General features: G+C 50.9%; 4 protein-coding genes; 3 read left to right on the top strand and 1 right to left on the bottom strand.

The window, feature by feature from the left end:
- Positions 1-11,862: 11,862 nt before the first annotated feature.
- On the bottom strand, positions 11,863-12,018 carry CHC_T00001312001 (hypothetical protein). XM_005718805.1 is given in 2 exon segments: positions 11,863-12,003; positions 12,004-12,018. The coding sequence occupies 1 exon segment, from the start codon at positions 12,001-12,003 to the stop codon at positions 11,863-11,865; it is 141 nt and encodes a 46-aa protein (XP_005718862.1). The 5' UTR covers positions 12,004-12,018.
- A 2,107-nt stretch (positions 12,019-14,125) lies between these two features.
- Positions 14,126-14,305, top strand: CHC_T00001311001 (hypothetical protein). The gene has a single exon (XM_005718804.1). The coding sequence runs from the start codon at positions 14,126-14,128 to the stop codon at positions 14,303-14,305; it is 180 nt and encodes a 59-aa protein (XP_005718861.1).
- A 2,536-nt stretch (positions 14,306-16,841) lies between these two features.
- CHC_T00001310001 (hypothetical protein) lies at positions 16,842-17,999 on the top strand. The gene has a single exon (XM_005718803.1). It carries the CDS (start codon positions 16,842-16,844, stop codon positions 17,997-17,999), a length of 1,158 nt encoding a protein of 385 aa, XP_005718860.1.
- A 7-nt stretch (positions 18,000-18,006) lies between these two features.
- Positions 18,007-18,249, top strand: CHC_T00001309001 (hypothetical protein). Its single transcript, XM_005718802.1, has one exon. It carries the CDS (start codon positions 18,007-18,009, stop codon positions 18,247-18,249), a length of 243 nt encoding a protein of 80 aa, XP_005718859.1.
- The last annotated feature ends 4,335 nt before the right edge of the window (positions 18,250-22,584 follow it).

Genomic DNA, 22,584 nt, shown 5'->3' with positions numbered 1-22,584 from the left:
GTTGGGGCGTGTGTGGGACTGTAGTGCTGTGCATGACGTTGTGCGATCTGTATACGGCGCTGGCGCTGTCTGATACATATTCTTTCGCGTTGTCTGTGTGGAACAGTCTCGGTTTGCACCCTTTTCGTTTTTTGAGGGCTGTGAGGATGACATCCAGCCTGTGCGGTGTTTCTGCTCTTGATTGCAGGAAGTCGACTATGAGGTAGCGGGATCGGGTGTCTATTACTGTGAGTATATATTTGTTGCCTTGCCTGGATGTGGGGTTGAATGGTCCACATATATCACTGCTAAAGGCGGCTCCTACTCGGTAGTTGTGCGTCTTGGGGTAGTGCGGTGCGGGCTGCTGCTTCGCTGCAGCGCAGCTCGAGCAGGTGATCCGCGGTGGTCGTTGCCTGAGTGTGGGCGGGAGGTTTGGCAGGAGGCCGAGTTTGGCCATTTTCTGGAGCGTTGTTGGTCTGATGTGATTGAACAGTACATGATAGTGGTGGAAGTCCCTTTCTACAGCTGGGTGTGCTGGGGTGTGCGGTGGGGGCGCTGGGTTGTGCATTTGGTGTAGTGGGATTTTTTCTGCGCGTGGTGCGGTGTGGCCACGTGCTAGTGTGCGGCTTGGCTTTGGCGCCGCTGTCTTCTTTTTTTTGTTTTTGGATTGGGGGCTTTTTTGGTTTGGGTATCGGGTCTTTTGGAATTTTTTATTGACCGTGGTGGTATGTTCCGGGCTGCTATGCCGTTGCCTTTGGTTTTTGGGAGATCGAGGTAGTACATGCCTTTCCTGAAGCGTGCTTGCGCTACTATTTGTGGCGGGTGTGTGCTCGTGTCGAGTACAGTGGCCTGTGTGGGTGTGAACCGGACCTCTCCCCATTGCTCTGCTATGTCGTGAACTGATAGCAGGTTGGATCGCATTGCTGGGTTGGCGATCGCTGGGACTCGTATGTGCCTATTCGTACTGGTCCGTATATGGATCATCCCCTTGTGTGTGGCGGGTGGCGTGATGTTGGTGGCCGTGTTAGTTCGGATGATTTGTCGGAGTGGTTTCATGTTCGTCGTGGGTTTGCGAACATGTGACGGATGCGCTCCTGAGTCGAGGGCATACTGCTTACCTTCGCATATATCCTCGTCAGTCACCTGTTGCGCGGTTGTGTTGTCGTGTTCGTCGCGGGTGCTGGCCATTTTCCCGGTGGTGGTTTTGGGCGGCGGACGTGTTTGCCGAGGGGTTATGCGCTTCTTATCGGTACTTGTGTGCCATTGTTCCGCATTTTCCCTTGTGGCTGCATTGCCGCGTTGGGGTTGATCGGGGTGGGTCGTTGATCCTCTGCCTTGCCTCCGGCTGCGAGTTCGTCGTCTCATTGCCTAGTAGTTGGGGCTGTCTGCCCATTGGTCTGTCGTATTCGTGCCTTGTGGACGTTGTTGCCGGATTTCCTGTTTTTCGTCTTCTCGAGCTTGTATGGATTTGAGTCGTTGGACGAGGTTGGCTATGGTTGTGGGGATTGTGTTGTTCGCGATCCACATGTCGGGTAGGTGTTGCAATGCCGGGTGCGAGTTGAGGCCGTGTATGATGAATTCTATCGTGACAGATTCATCATGTTGAATGCTGGGGTACTCTGCGAGACACATTTTTGTCCGTATGGTTCGGTGTGCTGCGATGTATTCATCGATGTCCCCTCCCGCCTTGATCTTTGTGCGTTGTGCTTCTTGTTTGAGGATGAGGTGTGTGGTTGGCGTTGAGTCAGTGAAGTGTGTTTTGATCTCTGCCAGAAGCTGTTGAGGGGTAACGCTGAGGTCCATGTCGATTGTGCTTGCCAGGTCCGCAGGGAGGCTAGTCATGATGCTCATGCGTAGGAATGCACATTTTCTGCGGTATATAGAATGGTACGGGCTCGTTACTGTGGGGGGTGGTGAGCTTTCGTCGAGGGCTGCCTCGACGTTGTTGATTATTGCTATGTCGTGGAGGGTTTGCGTCCATAGCTTGTAGTTCGTTCCGTCGCTTGCGAGTGGAGGTAGCTGTCCGTGCATTCTTGTGTCAGCTTGGGGCATTTCGGGTGCTATTTCTTGCTGGTTTGACATTTGTGGGCGCTCTGCAGGTGTTGTCGGGGCGTGTTGTGTTGGCTCTACGGGGGTGATCGGAGCTTGGTGTTGTGGCTCCACGGGTGTGGTCGGAGCGGATTGTGTTGGCTCTACGCTTGCTGGCGGAGCTTGTGGGGTTGGGGCAACGGGGCTTTGTGGTGCCGTGCTATCGTTGTCCTGATCTCGTCCGGGTGGTCGGTATACGAGATGATCGTCTTGTAGTGGTGCGTGGTTAGGGTCCATAACCTGTGATGCAAGATCGATGGCTCGGTTTACTGTGATCGCGTCTCTATCTACCTTATGTAGGGATGGTAGCGATCCGTAGGCCGGCGGCGATCGTGGTGAGTTGATCGCTGTTGTACGTGTGCTACGTGTGTGTATATGGCTCTTATGACAAGAGACAGAGGAAAAGGCATGAGTAAAAGGGTCACCGGATTCCTGGCTTTCACAGAATGGACATACGGGTCCGATGGCTAGCGTGATGATGAATGTAGACGGACGGCGTGTTGTATCTGCATGCTCAGACAAGATGGTGCGGGTGTGGGACATGGAGAGGGGGATCACAATTCATTTTTGCGTGAAAGAAGACTGGGATGATATCACAAATCGATTTCTGAGTGCAACAGACTTGGATACTATTTCTCGCACAGGGCCAACACCCCAAAAAACTGCAAGAGGGAAACGAATCTTGCAATGGCGAGAGGATGGGTCTGAGGCTGTGTTGGCCCAAACGGACGGTGAGATGTGCCCCGAGGTTGCACAGATAGACCACAATCATGGGGTTGTGGTCGCAGGGATGGGCATGATGCCTCGCGGCCCGGTTGACCTGCCCGTCATGGGCGAGGTGGCGCTGATGAGAAGTTTTGTTTGGAGTGTGGGTGTCAAAACCGTAACAATTTGTTCTCTGCGTTGGTAGAATATTTACCGAAGTAAATATATGTCTGACTTCAATGTCGAGTCAGATCTTGAAAAGCCGACCCTTCCGAGAGCGCGTGCCGCGTACGACGGGAACTGTCGGGAGGAGTTGGTCTCTCCGGTTTGTCCACAAACGGGCCGCGTACAGCAGGAAGGTAGACTACCGAAGGGCAGCGGATGCAACAAGTCACCGTTGCCCGGAGACAGGGGTGCCGAGTTGGATAGGCTGATTCCGTGCGCGAGGTTCTAAGATTCAAACGCGAAGTATGTCGCCGCGTGGTTCAACAGTCTCCTCACTGCTCGGTTGTCAATGCTTGACGCCCTCTCGAGCCTTCGACTATGCCGGACTAGTTGCACTAGGATTTGGGTGCGCAATTAAAGCACTGTGTTGTTCTGTTCTTTTGTTCGTTGTTTTCTTTTGATATCTATCCGCAAACGTATCTACTTATATCGCTAATGCAGAGCTACTTCATTCCTAATGCTCCAGCTAGGTGCCTCTCGATAAAGCAAAAACGATGGCCGCTGGCAGGATACTGTATTTGGCGCATATGCCATGTATGCGATATCAACCCTGAATTTCAGATTCCCATTTCGAGAATCGCAAGCCTGATTTATCATATCCATTTCCTTCGTTGGTTCCAGGCGTGCAGATTAACAGTGGGTGGTTTGGAATTAGCGAACTGGAGTAAGAGTAGAGTAGAGACACAGTAGCGGCAAGGTAGGCTAGTTTGGTTAATTCGACGCAAGCCTGGGGGCGCGTTTCGTGTCGGATGTTAAAGGCCTAGTGAACATTTTTCTGGTGTCAGGGTGTGGACAAGATGCGGCAGTGTCCGAGACGTCGGCGCCATCGTGTTCGTTCGCGGAAGACTTCGCATGCCCGTGTGTGCAGATGACAGGTGACATCTTACGAGGATGCTTTTCAACTCATTTGCTTCTGGACTTGTGCTTTCTCGATGCAAGATACCCTGGCTACCGCACCTGTGTTCTGCTTAGCGGAAGGAAGTGTTTTGGTGAGAGCTGCACGTCCTTTCCGGTAGTTTTTAGAAATGCCTGGCAAATAAGTTTTTGGAGCAGCCTTGAAAGCGTTTAGTATTGATATCTTCAAAACCAAACGCCTGTTTAAAAAAGAGAAGTGACATTTAGACGACATAAGAGCATCTCTACCGCGAGTCTATTCTCTCTAGAGGGTAGCCCTCGACCCACAGTATGTTTATGCAAAGTACAGTAACGTTCCCCGTAAAGTCACGAAAACGCGTGTTTTGACAACGAGTTTGCTTGGATTTTCTGAACGCAAAAATTTCAAACAACGCGTTTGGCAAAACTCACAGCATACCGAAAACTCGGGGCATGTGAGTTTTCCACGAGTTTCACATCAACCTAATCACAGCAGTGCTGGATCGACCCGTCGTGAAAAAAAACGAAGTGGGTCTTCCGTTCTTTTCATCAGCACAACGAGTCCCAGACTGCACGGGGTCGTGGCGATATGCGTCATGGACGCCCCTATCGCTTCATCTGCGCAAAGTCGATCAATAGATAAAAAGGGCGATAGGATCTGCCAGAGATGCCGCCTAAGCAACCGCGAAAGATAGATAAGTAGAAGCTTCTAAAAAGCATTCCTCTCTAAACGGCCCCCCTCAGACTGTCAAGAAGACGAAACACATCGTCCTTTCGACTGAGGACGTTTCTATCCTTGTGGCGAGCTACAATATTCGCTTCAGCGAGTATTCGCGCAGGTGCACGTGATCCGTCGGGCGGCACAACGATATACTGTACCAGACTTCCGTTTGTTGCGGGCAGGTACCTTGCTGGAGGTCAGTCCGCAAAACTCGTGGTGGGATTTTTCAAACTCGGGTTTACTTTATGTCCAGCGAGTTTGTGGGCAAATGGAAAAAACAACGCGTAATCACCCATTGTTGCGACCTTTGGAAGACTTCGACGGGTGCGGGGACATTGCACTCCCTGCGCACGACAGAGGCGAGAACAATGGAGGATGCGTGGAGCACAGCGCGAAGGACGGCTCTCTACGGTACCTGTGACCGCGAGGTGTGCCTTGCTAAGCGGGGCAATGCGTCATGGCGGGGAGCACAGTCTTCCGCTGACGGACTGTGAGAACGTGTGATGGGGACACACAGTACAGTGAAGCGCCCATGCCACTGCTAGAATGCGACCTTTCTTGCCAGGTGTGCATTGTGATAGGTTTGGCGGCGCCAAAACCTGCATCTAACTTTAGGCTTCGGTTCGTCTCCCCGCAGTTGTTGCCGCCGCAACGGTACTGGGCCTGGATGGCGATGCTGATAGAGAGAGATAACAGAGCAGCATTGCTTTACGACGTATGTACGGTACAGTACTATCGTAGACTACAGGTGAAATGACTGCACGGTATATGCATTAGAGAATAACAAATCTGGACACTCCAAGCTTCAGGAAGACTCCTCAAATGCCGCGTTGGTTACCATCAAAGCACTCATCGAGAAGCCATACAGCCGCCGTCAAATACGCGGCGCAGGCTATTTGTGCCGACCTCTGACGCCCCTGACATGAAAACCACGGAATCAAGATGCCATGCCTTTGGCGGCCTAGAATGACAATCCACCTCAGCGCACCTTATTGCAAGAGCTCCTTCCACTGTAGGGCTGGCGGTAGCCGGGCGGGCACTTTTTGCATGTCGCCCTACTAGTTGCACCTGCCCTGTCTCCATATGATTCGGGCGGACACTCAAAGCAGCTTCTCTTTCCAGCATTTGGCTGATAGTCTCCTTGAGAGCATGTATAGCAGGAGCTTCGTCCGCTGTAGTTTTGGTACGTTCCAGGCGCACACTTCTTGCACGTTGCCCGACTAGTCGCGCCTGCTTTCCTCCCATACGATCCGGGCGGACATTCAAAGCAGCTTCTCTTTCCAGCATTTGGCTGATAGTCTCCTTGAGAGCATGTATAGCAGGAGCTTCGACCGCTGTAGTTTTGGTACGTTCCAGGCGCACACTTCTTGCACGTTGCCCGACTAGTCGCGCCTGCTTTCCTCCCATACGATCCGGGCGGACATTCAAAGCAGCTTCTCTTTCCTGCCTTTGGTTGATAGTCTCCTTGAGAGCACGTATAGCAGGAGCTTCGTCCGCTGTAGTTTTGGTACGTTCCAGGCGCACACTTCTTGCACGTCATCCTACTAGTTGCACCTGCCCTGCTGCCATACGATCCAGGCGGACATTCAAAGCAGCTTCTCTTTCCTGCCTTTGGTTGATAGTCTCCTTGAGAGCACGTATAGCAGGAGCTTCGTCCGCTGTAGTTTTGATACGTTCCAGGCGCACACTTTTTGCATGTAGCCGCGCTAGTTGCGCCTTCCCATCTCCCAAACGACCCGGACGGACATTCACGACAGCTTGTCTTGCCTGTTTCTGGTTGATAGTCCCCCTGGCGACAGGTGTAGCAGGAGCTTCGTCCACCGTAGCTTTGGTAGGTACCCTTAGGACAAACCAAACATGACTTCTTTCCTGTATCAGGTTGGAAGCTTATAGACGTACGTGGCGACTAGCGTCACAACTCGTCTTCTGTGCTGGTCGATTGTGGGAGTAGTGCTATCAATATGATATATTGATTGGTGATTCCTGCTGCATCCTTCTGAGTCAAGCTCCGTCGACTTTAGTCATTGTCAACCTCCCTTACTAGTTCCTGTTATTCTTTACAAGTCCAAATTTACCTACCGCCCTACATCCCCTATAAGTAATGTCACACTTCATTGCTAGTAAGAAAAAAAACCATCATTGAACCTGTTCAACACGAAGGAGTCTACGAGGGTTTACAGAAATTTCTGTCCTGCAGGAGAGATTTATCGGAACTTCTACGTGAGGGACAGGCGATGGTCAACGAGAGAACGACTAGCAACTCAAGGCGTGCGGCAGGACGTCTGCCCGACAACGAGACGATGGCAAGTGGACACGACGGGGGCCAAAGCTCTCTGGACTCGACGACACATAGTGCTGTTTTTCAACCTGTATCGCACCCGATACTTCGCAGTGTCGATCCGCAAAAGGTTGTTAAGTTTCTCAAAGAACGTCAGAGATATGCAGACGAAGTACTGGAGAAACAGAAGGAAGTCCCGTCTATGCAAGTAGCATCGTACAAGGTGTCGATCGATCGTACTCTACTTGAGAGTATGCACTTCATTGGTAAGTTCGACGACATTGCACCGGACAAAGACGTTGGTGAGCTCACGTCAGAGCACATCGAACAGTTCATCCGAGGTATCATATCTCATCAAGACGGGGCAGATATCAACCCAACTGTTGTCCAGGATGCATTGCGGGGAGTCCGTATGCCTATGACAATCGCTGATCCGGAAGCGCGCGTGCTGGAATTCGTCAACGACGTGTTTGCGCGGCTTGAAGGAGTGGGCTACAAGGATTTCAAAGAGTCAAATCCAGAGAAGACAATCAAGTTGCTACAGGAACATCTCTATCCGCCGCATCTTAAGGCTGCGATGGCGGAGCACTTAGAGTACCAACAAGGACTCAAGAAGAAGTTAAAGCCGTACGTCCGCCTATTGTGCAAGGAAGCCACCATTCAAGACAAGGTTAAGAGTCGGACAAGTAACCGGAACCAAAACAAGACCAGGGATCAGAAAGGAGGTGACACCAACAAGGGGAGGACATCTTCAACTAAGAGCACGTCTTCCGGGCGCACTAAGCCTGTGTGCCTGAACCCAGCTTGTGCCGAAAAAGGTGTAAGGCACTACATCAAAGACTGTGACAAGGCAACACAAGCCGAGAAAGACCGTCTACTAAAGGCGTACATTGAAAAGCGCAAGAGTTTCAAAAAAGTCAGTTGCAGTAAGACGAGTGTCTCTGAGACTAATAGTACGATCTTGAACGCCACTTTTGCGGGGGTTGAGACAAGAAGTTTGTGCGCAGACAATGGGTCTGACATCAACCTGATGCCACCAGACCTGTTGGCAGCCCTCATCGAGAAACGTGCTGACATTGTCGTTAAACCGTTTAAAGCCAAGCGCAAGTTTGGGCTCGCAGCTGCCAAGTCCGAAGAAAAGGAGCCACTATATGTCGTTTGTGATAGAGAGGCCATCGTAACAACAGAGCTTCAAATCCGTCATGGCAAGGCCCTCAAGTTACGAAAGCTTTCGTGGTATGTCGCTACACACGAAGTGAACGAACCCCTTCTAGGAAGGCCTATTCTAGAGGCACTAGGCTTAAACACAAAGATATTGCTGGAGGCCGCCTGTGACAAGTTCGAAGGTTCTGTGGATGTCGATACTCTTCTTCCTTCCGAAGACTACAGTGATGGCTCAGTAGCACGCATCCTCTCGTCAGGAATTTACCACTCAAACGCGGCTACTGAGGATGACGCAGAGGCAGATTCCGCAGAGGACCATTGGCTGGACCTCGGGGAAGACACCGAACAGGAGATCCAAGAGGCATTCAACACGATATTGAAGCAAGCAAGAAAGAATGGCCTAAGTTCTGAAGGACAGATACGCCTGCGAGGTATGCTTCAAAAGAATCGCGACGTCTTTCGACTTCGTTTAGGTCCAGACCCACCTGCCGATGTTGAACCCATGAAAATTTCAGTGAAGCCGGGATATACTCCGCACATTGCCAAAGCACGTCGTTACACGGCTGAACAGAGAGAGTTCATGTCTAGCTACGTGGGTAAGCTGGCTGATCATGGATTTATCAGACCTAATAGAGACGCCAGCTGGGCAGCAGCACCGCTCCTTGTTCCCAAGCCACCACCAGCCAAATTCAGGCTCACTTTTGATCTGCGCCGTGTAAATGCAGCTACAATACCTGTGGCGTGGCCTATGCCGCACATCGAGTCGGAACTCCTCGACCTTGCAGGTAGCACGTGTTTTGCTTGCATTGACTTCTGCAGCGGATATTGGCAGTTGCCGTTAGACGAGAAGAGCCAGCAGTACCACAGCTTCTTGACACCGACTGGCATTTTTAAACTAACTAGAACTCTCCAAGGTGGGAATAACTGCATGGCAAACTTCCAGTCACGTGTCGAACCATGCTTTGCCGAACTTCGGAACTCGCTCAAGGCCTGGCTAGATGATTTCATACTCCATGCTAAGACAGAGAAGGAACTCCTTAACTCACTCGAAACCTTTTTCGAGGTTTGTGTTAAGCGCCGGCTTAAGATCTCAGCAAAGAAGAGCGTTCTATTCTCCAAAGTAATTCGATGGTGCGGAAGGATCATTGACAAGGACGGTGTCACATGCGATCCCCGCAGACTGAGTGGTCTAATGAATACACACATGCCAGTCACAGCAGCAGAGTTATCACAGTTCGTCTACTGTCTACAATGGATGTCAGGCTCTATTCCAGACTTTGCAAATCGCATTGCTCCACTACGAGCTATGCTAGAGGAAGCGTACAGTCGGTCAGGCAAACGGACTACCAAGTCTATTCACAGCATACGTCTTGCTCAGCTGTCCTGGGGCCCTGTTCATGCTGATGCATACCTCGAACTACAAGAACAGCTCCGCAACGCCGTAAAGCTCTCACATCGCGACCCCGAGAAAACGCTCTGTGTATACACGGACGCTAGTGACACTCATTGGGCCGCTGTTGTTACACAATGCCGAGTCAAAGAGCTAGACAAGAATGTCGAGGAGCAGCGACATGAGCCACTTGCCTTCCTAAGCGCTATATTCAACAGTACTCAGACGCATTGGAGTACTTTCGAGAAAGAAGCGTACGCAATCTTCCAGGCATTTGATAAGCTGGACTACATGTTTGCCGCAGAGAACGACATCCACATATTCTCTGATCACCGTAACTTGCTATTTGTGTACAATCCTACCGCAATTGAGCCAGCACTCGGACGCCACATCCTGAACAAGGTACAACGTTGGGCTCTATACCTGTCTAGGTTCACGTATACAATAGAGCACATAGCAGGAGAACGGAATGTCATGGCAGACATAATGACAAGATGGTTTGCTGGTTATAGAGCGAAGCAACACTCCATCAAGCGCATAACCCATGCACTCATGGCGCAGGACATGGTTGGCTCACCGCAGGCCGTGGACTTTGAGTGGCCAAATGCGGATATGATCTCCAAGGCTCAAGAGGATACGATAAGTGAGAAGCCCAAGGATTCATATACTGAAGAAGATGGAATAATCCAGCTGAAAGGGAAGAATTGGATTCCGGACGATGCATTGGAATTGCAGATGAAACTGCTGGTTGTAGCGCACTGTGGAGCAGCAGGTCACCGTGGAGCTGAGGCAACATTGAGTGCACTGAAGGAGACATTTCACTGGCGTGATATGGCTCAAGATTGCAAGGAGTTTACCAAGTGCTGCATCCACTGTCTCACTGCCAAAGGAGGACTGAAGATACCTAGACCGCTATCAATGACGCTCCATGGATCGAAGCCTAACGAAGTTATACACTTCGACTACCTCTATATGGGGCCCGGCATAGACGACCTTAAGTACATCTTGGTAATTAGAGACGATCTATCTTCATACCTCTGGCTGTGCCCAACCAAGGCAGCAAATGCGGAGAACGCCGCGACTGAGCTTGCGAGATGGATACGGGTATTCACTGTCATGCAGTACTGGGTTTCTGATCAAGCAGCCCATTTCAAGAATCAAGTCATGATGCATCTGGCAGGAGAACATCGTATTCAACACAAATTCACTGTTGCCTATTCACCATGGGTTAACGGCACTGTTGAGAACTGCATGAAGCATATCATGGGAGCCTGTCGTGCCATTCAGTCTGAGCTCAAGTTGGGTCCCCAAGACTGGCCACTAGTAGCCAGTGCTATTATGACAGCTCTAAATGAAGCACCTCTCAAGCGACTGGGTACCCAAGAAGATGGAACCTATCGTACCCCAATAGAAGTGATGACTGGTCTAAAGCCGTTGAGGACTCAGTTAGAAATCGGCGGCGTTGGAAGCAGCTCATCCAAGAAGGCCAACATAGAGCAGGCTCGTGCTTTGCAGCTGCTGAACATTGAGGACCTGCAGAAGGTTTTTGACTCGATGCACAAAAACGTGAGTGAGAGAGTAAATGCCAACCGGAAGAAGCAGATAACACAACATAACAAGAAAACAAATCTGATATCAACTCGGTTCCAAGTTGGGGACTTCGTTGTCGTTCGTCGTGCACAGATGAAGGGCCACAAGATGTCTTTCCGCTGGGTGGGGCGGCGACGTGTCACGAGAGTGCCGAGCGAAGTTGTATACGAAGTAACTGGTCTCGCAGGTAGCAAGACTGAATGTGTTCACGCTTCGAGGTTGTTGCTATATCGCACCAGACATGACGGTCAAGAGGTGTCAGAGGACCTTCTCAAGCATGCTAAGCACACTGAAACGAAATTCGATATGGTTGATCAACTATTGAACATAGGGGAAGGAGATCAAGGGATCCTTGTTCAAGTGCAGTGGCTTGGACAACCGGACAAGTGCGATTGGACGTGGCAACCACTCGCAGAGCTCTATGAGGATGTACCTGAGCGCCTACTGGAGTTCTTTAACATGTCAAGGAAGACGAAGCTTGTCGCGAAGGCTAAAGCAGCGTTGGGCATCACAGAGAACTAATGCACCCGTTTATCGACATCGCACACGGATGCATGGGGCCCTATAGACGTACGTGGCGACTAGCGTCACAACTCGTCTTCTGTGCTGGTCGATTGTTGGAGTAGTGCTATCAATATGATATATTGATTGGTGATTCCTGCTGCATCCTTCTGAGTCAAGCTCCGTCGACTTCAGTCATTGTCAACCTCCCTTACTAGTTCCTGTTATTCTTTACAAGTCCAAATTTACCTACCGCCCTACATCCCCTATAAGTAATGTCACACTTCATTGCTAGTAAGAAAAAAAACCATCATTGAACCTGTTCAACACGAAGGAGTCTACGAGGGTTTACAAGCTGCCGGCGGGGCAGTCCCTGCAAGGCTCTGCCCCAGTCGAGCTTACAGTTCCTGGAGGGCAGAGGTCTCGGGCATTGGCGCCATGCCACAGAGGAAGCAAGAAAAGCAGGACGTATAATGTCGTACTGGTCATTCTGGTAGAGAGGGCCATGTCTGGATTGAGATGTGCAGTGGTGGTGTGAATGATCTTTGAGGGAGGTGTCGATGTAGATCGGATGGCAACTGAAGAATGTGGCGTCTTGCTCACACCAAGTGAAGAGGGAGTGAAAGCGGAGCAAGGCGCGGCTCTTATGTACTGCTAGCAGTGCTGTGCGTTACTTTTTGTTTCTGCGAAGTCTTCGCGCCGCCAGCCCATTAACACATGCTGGCCCTTACGGCCTAGACGTGCTGTACCTCGTTGATTCTCTGCCCCACGAGGACTTCACATGTGTTCAAGTGGCGAGTGCCAGGCCTGATGTCAGGATTGTCAACAATCCTCTAATTCCCTAATGGTCGGGGGTATGTCCCAGCGAAGATATGCCCCGAGTACGAGTACAATACTTGGCTATGTACGCACTGTGTGTCGCCTCCTTCAGCCTCACTTGGTCTCCTGCTGGCAGTGCGCCCAGAGATTAGGCATCTAAGATTTGGAAACCATGCAGGATAATCATGTAATGGTCTTCAGTTGGTAAGAAGCCATTTAATTCTGAATGCGTAAGCTCCCTATTATGCACAAATTTTGTAAGCAATTCAAGGGCTACAGAAAAAGGCAGGGCAGAGAGTAAACTTTACAGAAGACGACTGATGGATGCATTGCGTACTTTCTTGATACTGTACGTAGGTGCAATTGCAAAATGGATACGGTGTGGCACGAATACTGTACCTTCGTACTTGTACAGTAACTGTAGTCAACTGAAGGCGGTGAGCTGCATTTTTGCGACGTGAGATGGAGGAAATCACGATGGAGCCTCCTCCGTTCCCATCGATGTCCCTTATCCCTCTTCCCGCCATGCTCGCTCCTGCGACCCCATCCTATTGTTGTCTCTGCTCTGGGAATGGCGTGGTGTGGTATAGACGTACTGTAACACCACATGCCAACCTGGCGCATCGTCACTCTGGTGAAGCGCGTCATCACGCCAGGCACATAAAGCTTTAACATGTCCGCCAGGCTACGCAGAGTCTAGATGGCACGTGTCCTTATTTGAGGTTGCTTTCATGATAAGAAAAGAAAGATACTCTCTCCATAACACATGGCTCCCGCGAAGCGAATGTATGGACAAAAAAAGTAGAGAGCTTACCCAGCACGATTACCCAGCACGATTTTTACAGGGTTTAGGAAAGAAGCAGTCACAGAATTCTGAAATTCAAACGTGAAGAAGAGTGCGTCATTGTGGATGGTTCTCGCTAAGTCTCAACAAATACATTGCTCAAGCGACGTAAGAGTTTACCGTAAGCAATGCCGTAGCAATTCCTTTGCTGTGAAGCGAAAGATAGGACGTCGCTGAGTCCGACTGCATCCTGCAGTCATGCAGTACAACTAACCCGAAGTACAGTACCTTTGTTCTCGTGAGATGAAATGCGTTCAGCGTCAATCTACAGATCTCTTTAGTGTCTGCTTAACTGTACAAGTACTGTACAATACTTCTGGTGTGGCATATAAAGGCTTATGTTTCGTGCCATTACTCTAGGAGGTGCACGCACAGCCAACACTGCTTTCATCCATCCCCGGACTCTCTTGGTCCTGACGTGATCTCTCAGGTCTGAGAAGCTGCCAGTTGCACATATCTAATGGGTGTACTAGACCACTAGACCTTTGTCTGTAACTGAGACAAAGGCCTACTAGACCTTTGTCTCAGTTACAGACATACAGCGAAGTTAGTAGATCTTTTACAAATACCCTCACCGAATAGTGGACCTTTGTCACTGTTAGAAGAGCATTGTCGACAAAATTGTTCGCAAATACAGTAGGCCCAACACACCTAAAACTATCCCGTGTACAATACCGTAGGATGCCAAATTCTGCGGCCGTATAAACCTGGTTCATTGACTTGGAAACCGTTTGCAGAATATTTGTATGACATACCTGCATTTATGGGTTTTGGCAAGTAAACTTTAAATTGGTAATTCATCCGCCTGTCCTCGGCTATGAACTGTGATGCAAAGAACACCGATGCCTCCCTCCTCCTGTGGAGAGGGGGCCGACTGTGGCTTTCATGTGTGCGTGTCTGATGTGCCCTAACAGCAGTGCCTCATCTACTGTGCTTTCATAGCTCTGCATGGAACCACATGGCCAAACTGTGAAGCGGTTGCAGTATCAATTCGCTTCATATCTTCCACGAACTAAAGCGATTACTTCCACAATGATGTTGGCATGTGCCGACAACGCTGATAAAGTCGCAAAACCGTTGCAAGAGATCTCTCTAAAATCCACTAGTGAATGGGCACTCACCCTATAACATCCGTTGACACTCTCAGGGCAGTCTCACATACAAACTGGTTCCATCTCTTAAATGCGTTCTCAAGTTGTGACTCTGCCAGTCGTAAACAAAACATTGAGCAAAAACAAAACCATTCACGCAAGAAAATAAAAACATCCTGTCGACTCAACCTGCCCTGCTTTGTGCCAATATTCCGACGTCTGCTTGCCTAGCATCTTCTCCCAGTCTTTCAAATGGAGCTCCACAACCCATCTCATCGACCTTCAGCGCCTCTGCCAGCTTTTCCAGAATCATCCTCTCCAGCTTCGCAACCTCCCCCATCCGCCGTTGTCACCTTTACCGCCGCCCCAATGAGCAACTGCTTCTCAATGTCTCCCAAGTGCCTTTCCTGCTCTCTCACTTTTCCCAGCATATCGTCCAGCGCCCTCTTCTTCATGTATTTGGAAATGCTTTCCAGTTCTTTTCCACCCGCGTCCGCGGGAGTTCCGCACTCATAACGCCCCTGCACGCATCTTGCCACTCGGCGATTTCACTCTCATTGACATTCCCATCCTCCATTGCTACGTACAAACATACTTCGACTAGCGAGTTGTCAAAATCTTGCGTTTGCTTGCCTCCGGCCTGAACGGCCCAAGGGTAGTCGAGAGATGTTGCGCTGCCGCGAGAAATCGCAGCTGAATCGAGGGTCAAGCTCGCACCTGATTGACGGAGCGGACATGCTGTCGAAGGCATGGAATGTGAACACGTCTACCAGCTACTTCGAGCGGGGGCGTGCATGAGCAGGGCTAAAGGCATCTGCTTCGATTACGCTCCCGCCTGGAGGTCAGGGTTCGGGGCGGCCAGGAGTATGGCTGGGTGTATCAGTTTCGGTACGGACCGGGATTGGGACACCACCACGCCCGTGGACGTGTTGTTGCTCCTGCAACTCCGCGCGCACCCTACGTTTGCGCTTGGCAACATGTCTCGCGACGACATAACCGACGATTACCCTGCGGCCGGAACCTAACCGGCACGTCGTGGGCCCCGGGTGATATGACGCTGAACAGCATCGCCGCAAACGTGGGGGCGGCGACAACGCTGTAGCATTTCGAGGGCTGCGACGGCGTGCGCGACATGTTCGCGGTCGCAGCGCCGGGGCCGGAGGTTGAGGCCGCGGGTGCTGGGATGTGCGGGTCTGCGATGGAGTCGGATGTCGAGGGAGCGTGGTGTTCGTCGAGGAGATGCAAAAAATGGCGGCATGCGGATGGATGAAATGGACATGGTGGGGGGAAGAGGCAAGTCGGGCGGATGTCATCGGTTTCTACGGGTTAGCTCATTTCTGAGGTTGCGTTCAAAACGCGTACGGCCTGCGAAGGTGGTCCGGTGGTTCCACAGGGCACTCTAAACGGGGGATTAATGAGTCCAAAAAAGTGGAGGTACTTTGACATTTGGCAGCTCTCAAGTCTGTGACAGACCGCACACGTGTACATCCAATGGAATCAGTATAAGTAGCATGTAGTGGAACCCAACACAGGAAGTAAAAGGAGTCTTCGTTCCCACAGTCTGGACCGCTACAGGGAGTTGTGATTCTGTTCCTCACCTTCACAAATGGAAAAAGCCGCCTCTCGTAATACGTACATACGGGTACTGTATGAGTCAATGTTGACTCATACAGTATGTACGTATTACAGCACAGCAGAGTACATGATTGTCAACAGTCATGTACTCTGCTGTGCTGTACACTGTACCACTCTGCTGTACCGTTGTCACAAGTTGTTTGCGTGTACCGTACCCTTCGAGGGTACCGTACCCTTCGAGGGTACCGTGCCCTTGGGAAGGGTACTGTACACGTATAGAAGATCCCGTAATGCTATTGTTGTAAAAATCGTTGCTTGTCATACCAACGGAAATCGTATGTTGGTGTTGTCGGTGAAATGGGGGTGGCGGTTCTGGGGAGCGTGTCGTTCGTGGTGAGGGTCGGCCGAGTCTCGTCCCCCCTTCCCCGCAGCGCCCGTCACCCTCTCTCTTTTATTTCTACGAAATTCCTTCCAGAAGCGTCCACGCATCCGGCCCGGATTCCGCCGGGCCGTCCGCGTGCGCTTCTCTAAAATTCAAATAAAATCTCGGACTACAGAATAAAATCTCCCTCCACAGTAAAATGCAAATATTTCCCTAAAACTATCTCACAGTTGGTATGGCTGACTCCCTTCTGTCTACAGTAAGGCTGGTCGTGTCCGTGGTCGTTGCGATGTATTCAGCACTTGGCTGGCGCGTTTCGGTCTGCTCTACCCACTGCCCGGACTCTTTTCTTTAGACTATCGTACTCTACAGTCGGTGACGACTCGCAAAATATGCTGCATTTTGACATTTATGATAAAATTTAACATTGCCGTCGACCTCGCCAAAGTGGCCACTTTCCACGCCAAGGTCCACTTTTTCCTGGCACCTCGGGCTTATAGGACGGCTACGTCCCATTTACCTCTCCCAGCCCTGCGGCGTGCCGCACACCAGGATCGAGTCAATGACTGCCAATCAACGAACGTGATAACCGTGCAGCAAGGGTTTTCGTCTCCTAATGGAGACAGAGCGCAAGGTTGAAGCAGACCCGACCGGTGGGGCCACAAGGACCAGTCCACCGTGTTTCGCGTGTGAGACATGTAACTTGAAGACTCCAAGCCTTTCAGTCCGATTATCCATATCGCAGTTACTAATGCGGGCCAATGTTGACACGGGGGACCGTTTGAACCCCTTTGCCAGACTTGACAAGTCTCGACAAAATGTAATTGACCTGTGCACATATTGCAGAGACAACACAATTGGCTGGAAAGTCATTTCGAACCCCAGAAAGTATGGTCCCTCAGCAGCGGCTAGGGCCCTCAAACGATGGTCATCGAGATTGAAGACAGAAGTCAAGAGCTCCATCAATCACATCTGTTTTATTTGTTCGACAATGGAAAAAGGAGCGGAGACGGAGATTCAGAACTCCACCGAGGATCGTAGACCAAAGCGCAGTCCGACAGTGGATTGGACACTGTTCAATGTCTGCGGAGCTTCGAAAGAAACGCGCGAAATATTCACGGATGAGTTTAAACGCCTATCCGACTGCAGTGCTGTAACTATTGGAACTTTACTTAACGATCCCTCAGGGCACCGTCTGTGCTATCTTCACCTGAACTACAGTAGATATTCCCAGCACAAAGTTAAAGAATTGGACAAGTCCAGTCTGGGATCCCAACGGGGGCTTTGTATCTTCAGGGGTACTGGTTGTTCAGGGGAATGCAGACGACTTCGAAAGCTTCCTGTCGTGGACAGTGGCACTATTGACAAAATTGCAAAGTACCTTCGCCTGGATGAAAACATTTTATTGCAAAGCGACAACACGCTGAACGCAGACCAAGTCATGCGGAAATACGCGTGCACTGGTTGCGGGTACAGCATAACGGATGGACAGAGAGAATATATTCCAAATGTATCATTTGCAAGTATAGAAAGCTCATTGGATATTTGGCTGCTTCGCTGTGTCTTGTACGCTTTGGAAGTTGATGTATCGAAAAACGACATTGCATTGTTCAAACGGGAGGACATTAGGGGCCTCACAAATATTGCCAGTTCCTTGCGGCAGTCCTCCGTAGTTTCAGATACATATCCCCCTGTTCGTATGCTCCGTTTTCCTGACGTCTCAAGAGGCCGGAAGGCTCTGTTAGCTGCGTATGAGCACCAGTCATCTTATTGATTTGGAAATGCCTACCTGTTTGATACACAATGACACGACTGATGGGAACTTAAACAGGAAGGGCGCCGATGAGGGTCCAGGGGTCTGGTTTTTCGACTTTGACAGCTCTTTCGCAGGCCATCCTTTGCTTGATGTTGACTGGGGCAACCGGGATATCCTAGAGGTCTATGCACAGGAAATGGACATAGCTGACGTTGACGGATTGTTTTGGTTGATTACGAAAGTATTCTTCATGTTGCGCCGCTCGTAAAAGCATACAGATACTTGGACATGGTTAGGGAAGCGGAAGACGGTGCTCCCCGGGAAGACGCCCTTCACTGGCTAGAGGACAGTGTTCGTTCCTTGCTGCTGTGACCGAAGAAGGAAATGGCAACCACTTATTTTTGGGCTGAGTTGACGGGTACGACGGTGCAGTCTGGGACAAGCCGCTTTGCGCATGGCATCAGCAATATACGCTTTACAATGAGTACAAAAGAAGCTGCAAAAGTTTTAGCGGGAGAATCATAGTCAGGACGCCAGTAGAGGAGCCATTAATGTCTTCATAGCCGGGTGATGCATGCAAAACAAGAACTGAGTTGTTGTTTTGCATGCATCATCCGGCTTTATGAAACGTTTGTCCGTCTTCTGACAACGAGACGTACGCACACTGCGGTGCGTGGGCTCTACAATCTATTAGCTTTTTTCCCTGGCAACGATGAGCATGTATCACCAGGAACGGGCAGCCACAGTCGAGAAAATCTATTTTGTATCGGCGCTGGAGCATAACTTGGCAGTGGGCTTCAGATCGGAACCGGACGAATCCAACTGCCCGGAAGGACAAGTAGTTCTTTGCGAAAACAAACCTGCTCATGGACAAACCGTAAAGAGGATAGTCCTACGCAGCAGCAGCTTCCCAGCACTTCTAGAGACCGCTTCTAGGGGCACCCAAACTTCGGGTTAACGCACACGTAGAGTCAACAAGTTCCGCACCGGACGTGGCTCACACATGCACGGAAACCCCCTTCGGCGCCTGTTAAGTTGCCACCCATTTCGTTGTTGTGCCAAGTTGAAGCTTTCAACAGCCAATTGTGCACTGCCACCACTATCCAACCTCACGGCCTCCTTCACACCGAGCCTGCTGATCATGAAGTTGGCCATCTCCAGCAACCTCCAGCCACGCACAAATAAAATCTCGGACTACAGAATAAAATCTCCCTCTACAGTAAAATGCAATTTTTCCCTAAAAATATCTCACAACTGCATTACGAGATTCACGGACCAGGTGAATTGCCAAATGAAGTAGAAGTTTTGCGTTGAACTTCAGGCCGGACTTCCTCAGACGCTCAAACTCCTCGAGTAAGTCTGTATGCATTCCAATTACCCAACCCGCTCGTTTCCTTCCTCGACCGGCACAGTCCTTGATGTAGACACGTTTCATGCCCGCGCGCGTGATGCGCGTAATCGAAAAGGGTATTCTGCGGTTGTTTGTCCATCTTTGGTACGTCATCAGGGCTTCCCGGGGTTTCCACAGCCTACTCGCTTTTCCTTTGTTCGCTTTCTCTGATTCCCGAAAAAGTGCTGGGAAATTGCGAACAGCTCGGGATGCCATGTGTTTGTCACCGTCTGTACGAGACGCTTCCACCATCCACGTTGCGATCTTGACACGCTGTGCATGAGTAAACACATTCTGAAGTGCCCGCTTCTGCGGTTTGTTGAGCTGAGGGGGGTAGGGAAAGTGAATCTGATGGCTGTCGCATAAACACCCCACACACGGCGGAGGGGTGTTCGCTATGTTCGGCGGAAGACCCCGGATCGGTGTACCGAGGGTCTTGAACCAACCAACGCCACCGGAAGCGGGCCGGTAGCAGGTGGTAGAGCGTGGTCGGCCGGGACGCGCGCGTAGGGGAGTGGATGGACGCCTCGACGCCCCAGAGCAGTACCGGTTGAAGATCTGGTACTGACGTGCGGAGGCAGATTGCAGCCCGCGGTGTCGCGCGCGTCCACTACCCGCTCGGTGGTAACTACTCGCGGAACGGCGGTGTGAGTAGAGTAAGCTGGGTGGCCGACCGTCGGTGGAGGGTTGCCTTCCTTCGTCCCCTCCGCCGGCGGTCGCTCCCTATATTTATTGTACAAGTTAATTAACCGTCTACAGTACAGTACGGACTGTACTGTAGTCGGCTTACTGTAGACAGTGCGGGCCGGCCTGCACTGTAACGCTGTCAGCCGTCGGGGCTGACAGCACACGTGTGCTACATGTAGGATACACGTGTTGGTGCGCGCGTGCTGTAAAGTACGCGTGCGCACGCTGTAAGGTCCGTACCTTACAGCGTTAGATCTAATTCTAAATCTAATATAAAGTAGTCGGCAATTATGGTACAATGGCGTGTCCAAGGGAGGTGTGGTGGAAGGATGCACCGTTGTACTGCTGTGGTGCGGTTCTGTTGCGGAGGGGGGCAGATGGGAGGTGTTCAATGAGGCAGTTGCCACTGCTCGCTGCAGGGAGTGCACGATGGGGGAGGCCAAATACATTTCGGTGCGCCTCAATGAGAGATTTGGTGAATGCATGCGGAGGAATTCCATATCTTGGTGTTAAAGCTCCTTTATAGAGGTTTTAGGCAGCCGAACTGGACGGGAAACACGTACTGGGTGGCTTTAGAGGCGGGGTGGTGGTGTTACAATTTGCCGGGCATTGCGCTTCCGGCCTAGTAATTGCAGTATCTACCGTCGGGCGCGCATTCCGGTGCGCGAGAGTCTGTTTGCTCTATGCTTTTCCTGTCTTTTTGGCGCATCCAGACCAATATGTGTGTAATATCAAATAGTATAGTCTACAGTAACTTTGTTTACGAGCAAGGACAGATCACAGAAGTTAGTATGGTCTACGCTAATATGTGTATCCACACTAATTTTCCACCCAGACTAATTGCGATGTTTGGTGTAGCAGTCAGTGGACGGGACGTGCAGGCAGAATGGTCCTTGTTTCGTTCGGTGCTAGAGGGAACAGGGGCGGGACGCGCGCTCGACGAGGGCACATGAAGACGGCACCAAAGAGATACCCCGAAGCTTGAGAGTCCCCCTTTCGCCCAGGGCCGCCCGCTCCGCCTCTATTTATTCCCCTCGACCCCGGCCCTTCGGCCACTCCTCGCACCCCTTCACACATCGCGTAGTTCTATCATGAGATCGAAGCTCCTCCCGCTTGCACCTCGAAAACACTACAGAATCTGAATACCGAATGAGATTTGCATTTGAATTCAGCTTCGCTTTCCCGCGATTTCATGCTCTTCACGTCCTTTGAACATGCGACTGAAAGTCTGCGAGACTTACACACCTGGATACATTGCCAGAGATACGATCTGTCTAACTGTCCCACGTGTGTATTTTACAGATTGGAGTATTTACAGTACAGTGCAGTCGCATGGTTCAGATTCTGAACTTCATAATTTAAAAAATGCAAACGCAGTGCCGCACATTTTAAGGTTTACGCAGCCAGAATTTCACAAATGATTGTGACAAATAGAGGTATGATAAGTAACATTGGCAGTTCTGAATTTCACAAATTGAAGATATACTGAGAAGTGTTTACGCCAAGCATCAAGCACCATCACATGAGTATTATCACGTAGCCCAATTTTGCAGCCCGACCCACAGCTCCTCAAACGGCCATGTCCCTCGGACGACAAAAGGACCACAACCCCAAGGCCGTTTGCTCGCGCATCGCCGGGTGAACTTCCCTCCTACCCTCGATCTTCAAGAAAAAGAACTCAGACCCAAGCTCCGCCCTGTCATCAAACTTCATGTTAGCCGGTTTACTGCTCACACTACACAGCAGCTGCAATGATCGCGAGAAGAAATTGTGACGTTCACGCGAGATCAGCTAGACCTCCTTTGTTGATCATCGATTTGACAACTTCTCTGACGATGTGTTGCTGGCCCTGTTCAGGTTCAAGCGAACTGATATCATTCGAACTGTGCAATACGTGGCGTGGCCACCAGAACATTTTCGGACACGCCGGTGTAGCATAAACACCCCTAAACGGATAGGGGTGTATGCTTAGTCCTGGAAGACCCGTACGTACGAGAAGACGGGGGAAGTCGGACCAGCTAACGAAACCGGAGCACGGGCCCGGGTAGCGTGGTAGACCGGGATCGGGGGGAGGACGCGCACACGCGCGGGCCGATCTACGCCTCGACGCCCCGGAGCAGCGCTGGGTTACGTTCCAGCGCTGACGGGCGGAGGTGGATCTAGGCTCGCTCGCGTGCTCGCGCGTCCTCTACCCGCGCTCGGTCTCGCCTTAAGGTAGCTAACGGAAGCTTCCTTAAGATAAGCTGGAAGTCAGACCTAGGCGGTAGGTCGTGGACAAGTCCGTGCTTGTCCCCCTCGCCGCCGCCGGTCCGCTCCGTCATTTAATGTACAATTAGTCTATCGTAACTTAGTACAGTACGTACTGTACTATGGGGCACTACTGTAGTCGGCACTGTCAGCCGACGGGGCTGACTGTATACGTGTCGTACACGTATAGTACACGTGGGGGCGCGTGCCCCCGTACACGTGTGGTACCGGCTGTCTGTAAGGTTCGTGCCTTACAGAGCCGGATCCAATTTCTAATCT

Source organism: Chondrus crispus, genomic scaffold, assembly GCF_000350225.1.
Source record: "Chondrus crispus Stackhouse genomic scaffold, scaffold_433, whole genome shotgun sequence".
Lineage (NCBI taxonomy): Eukaryota > Rhodophyta > Florideophyceae > Gigartinales > Gigartinaceae > Chondrus > Chondrus crispus.
This window is presented reverse-complemented; position numbering and strand designations above follow the sequence as displayed.

Excerpts from the sequence above, each read along its gene's own strand:
- CHC_T00001312001 (XM_005718805.1), bottom strand. The coding sequence starts at position 12,003 with ATGACCAGTACGACATTATACGTCCTGCTTTTCTTGCTTCCTCTGTGG.
- CHC_T00001310001 (XM_005718803.1), top strand. The coding sequence starts at position 16,842 with ATGGAGACAGAGCGCAAGGTTGAAGCAGACCCGACCGGTGGGGCCACA.
- CHC_T00001311001 (XM_005718804.1), top strand. The coding sequence starts at position 14,126 with ATGGAACCACATGGCCAAACTGTGAAGCGGTTGCAGTATCAATTCGCT.
- CHC_T00001309001 (XM_005718802.1), top strand. The coding sequence starts at position 18,007 with ATGCCTACCTGTTTGATACACAATGACACGACTGATGGGAACTTAAAC.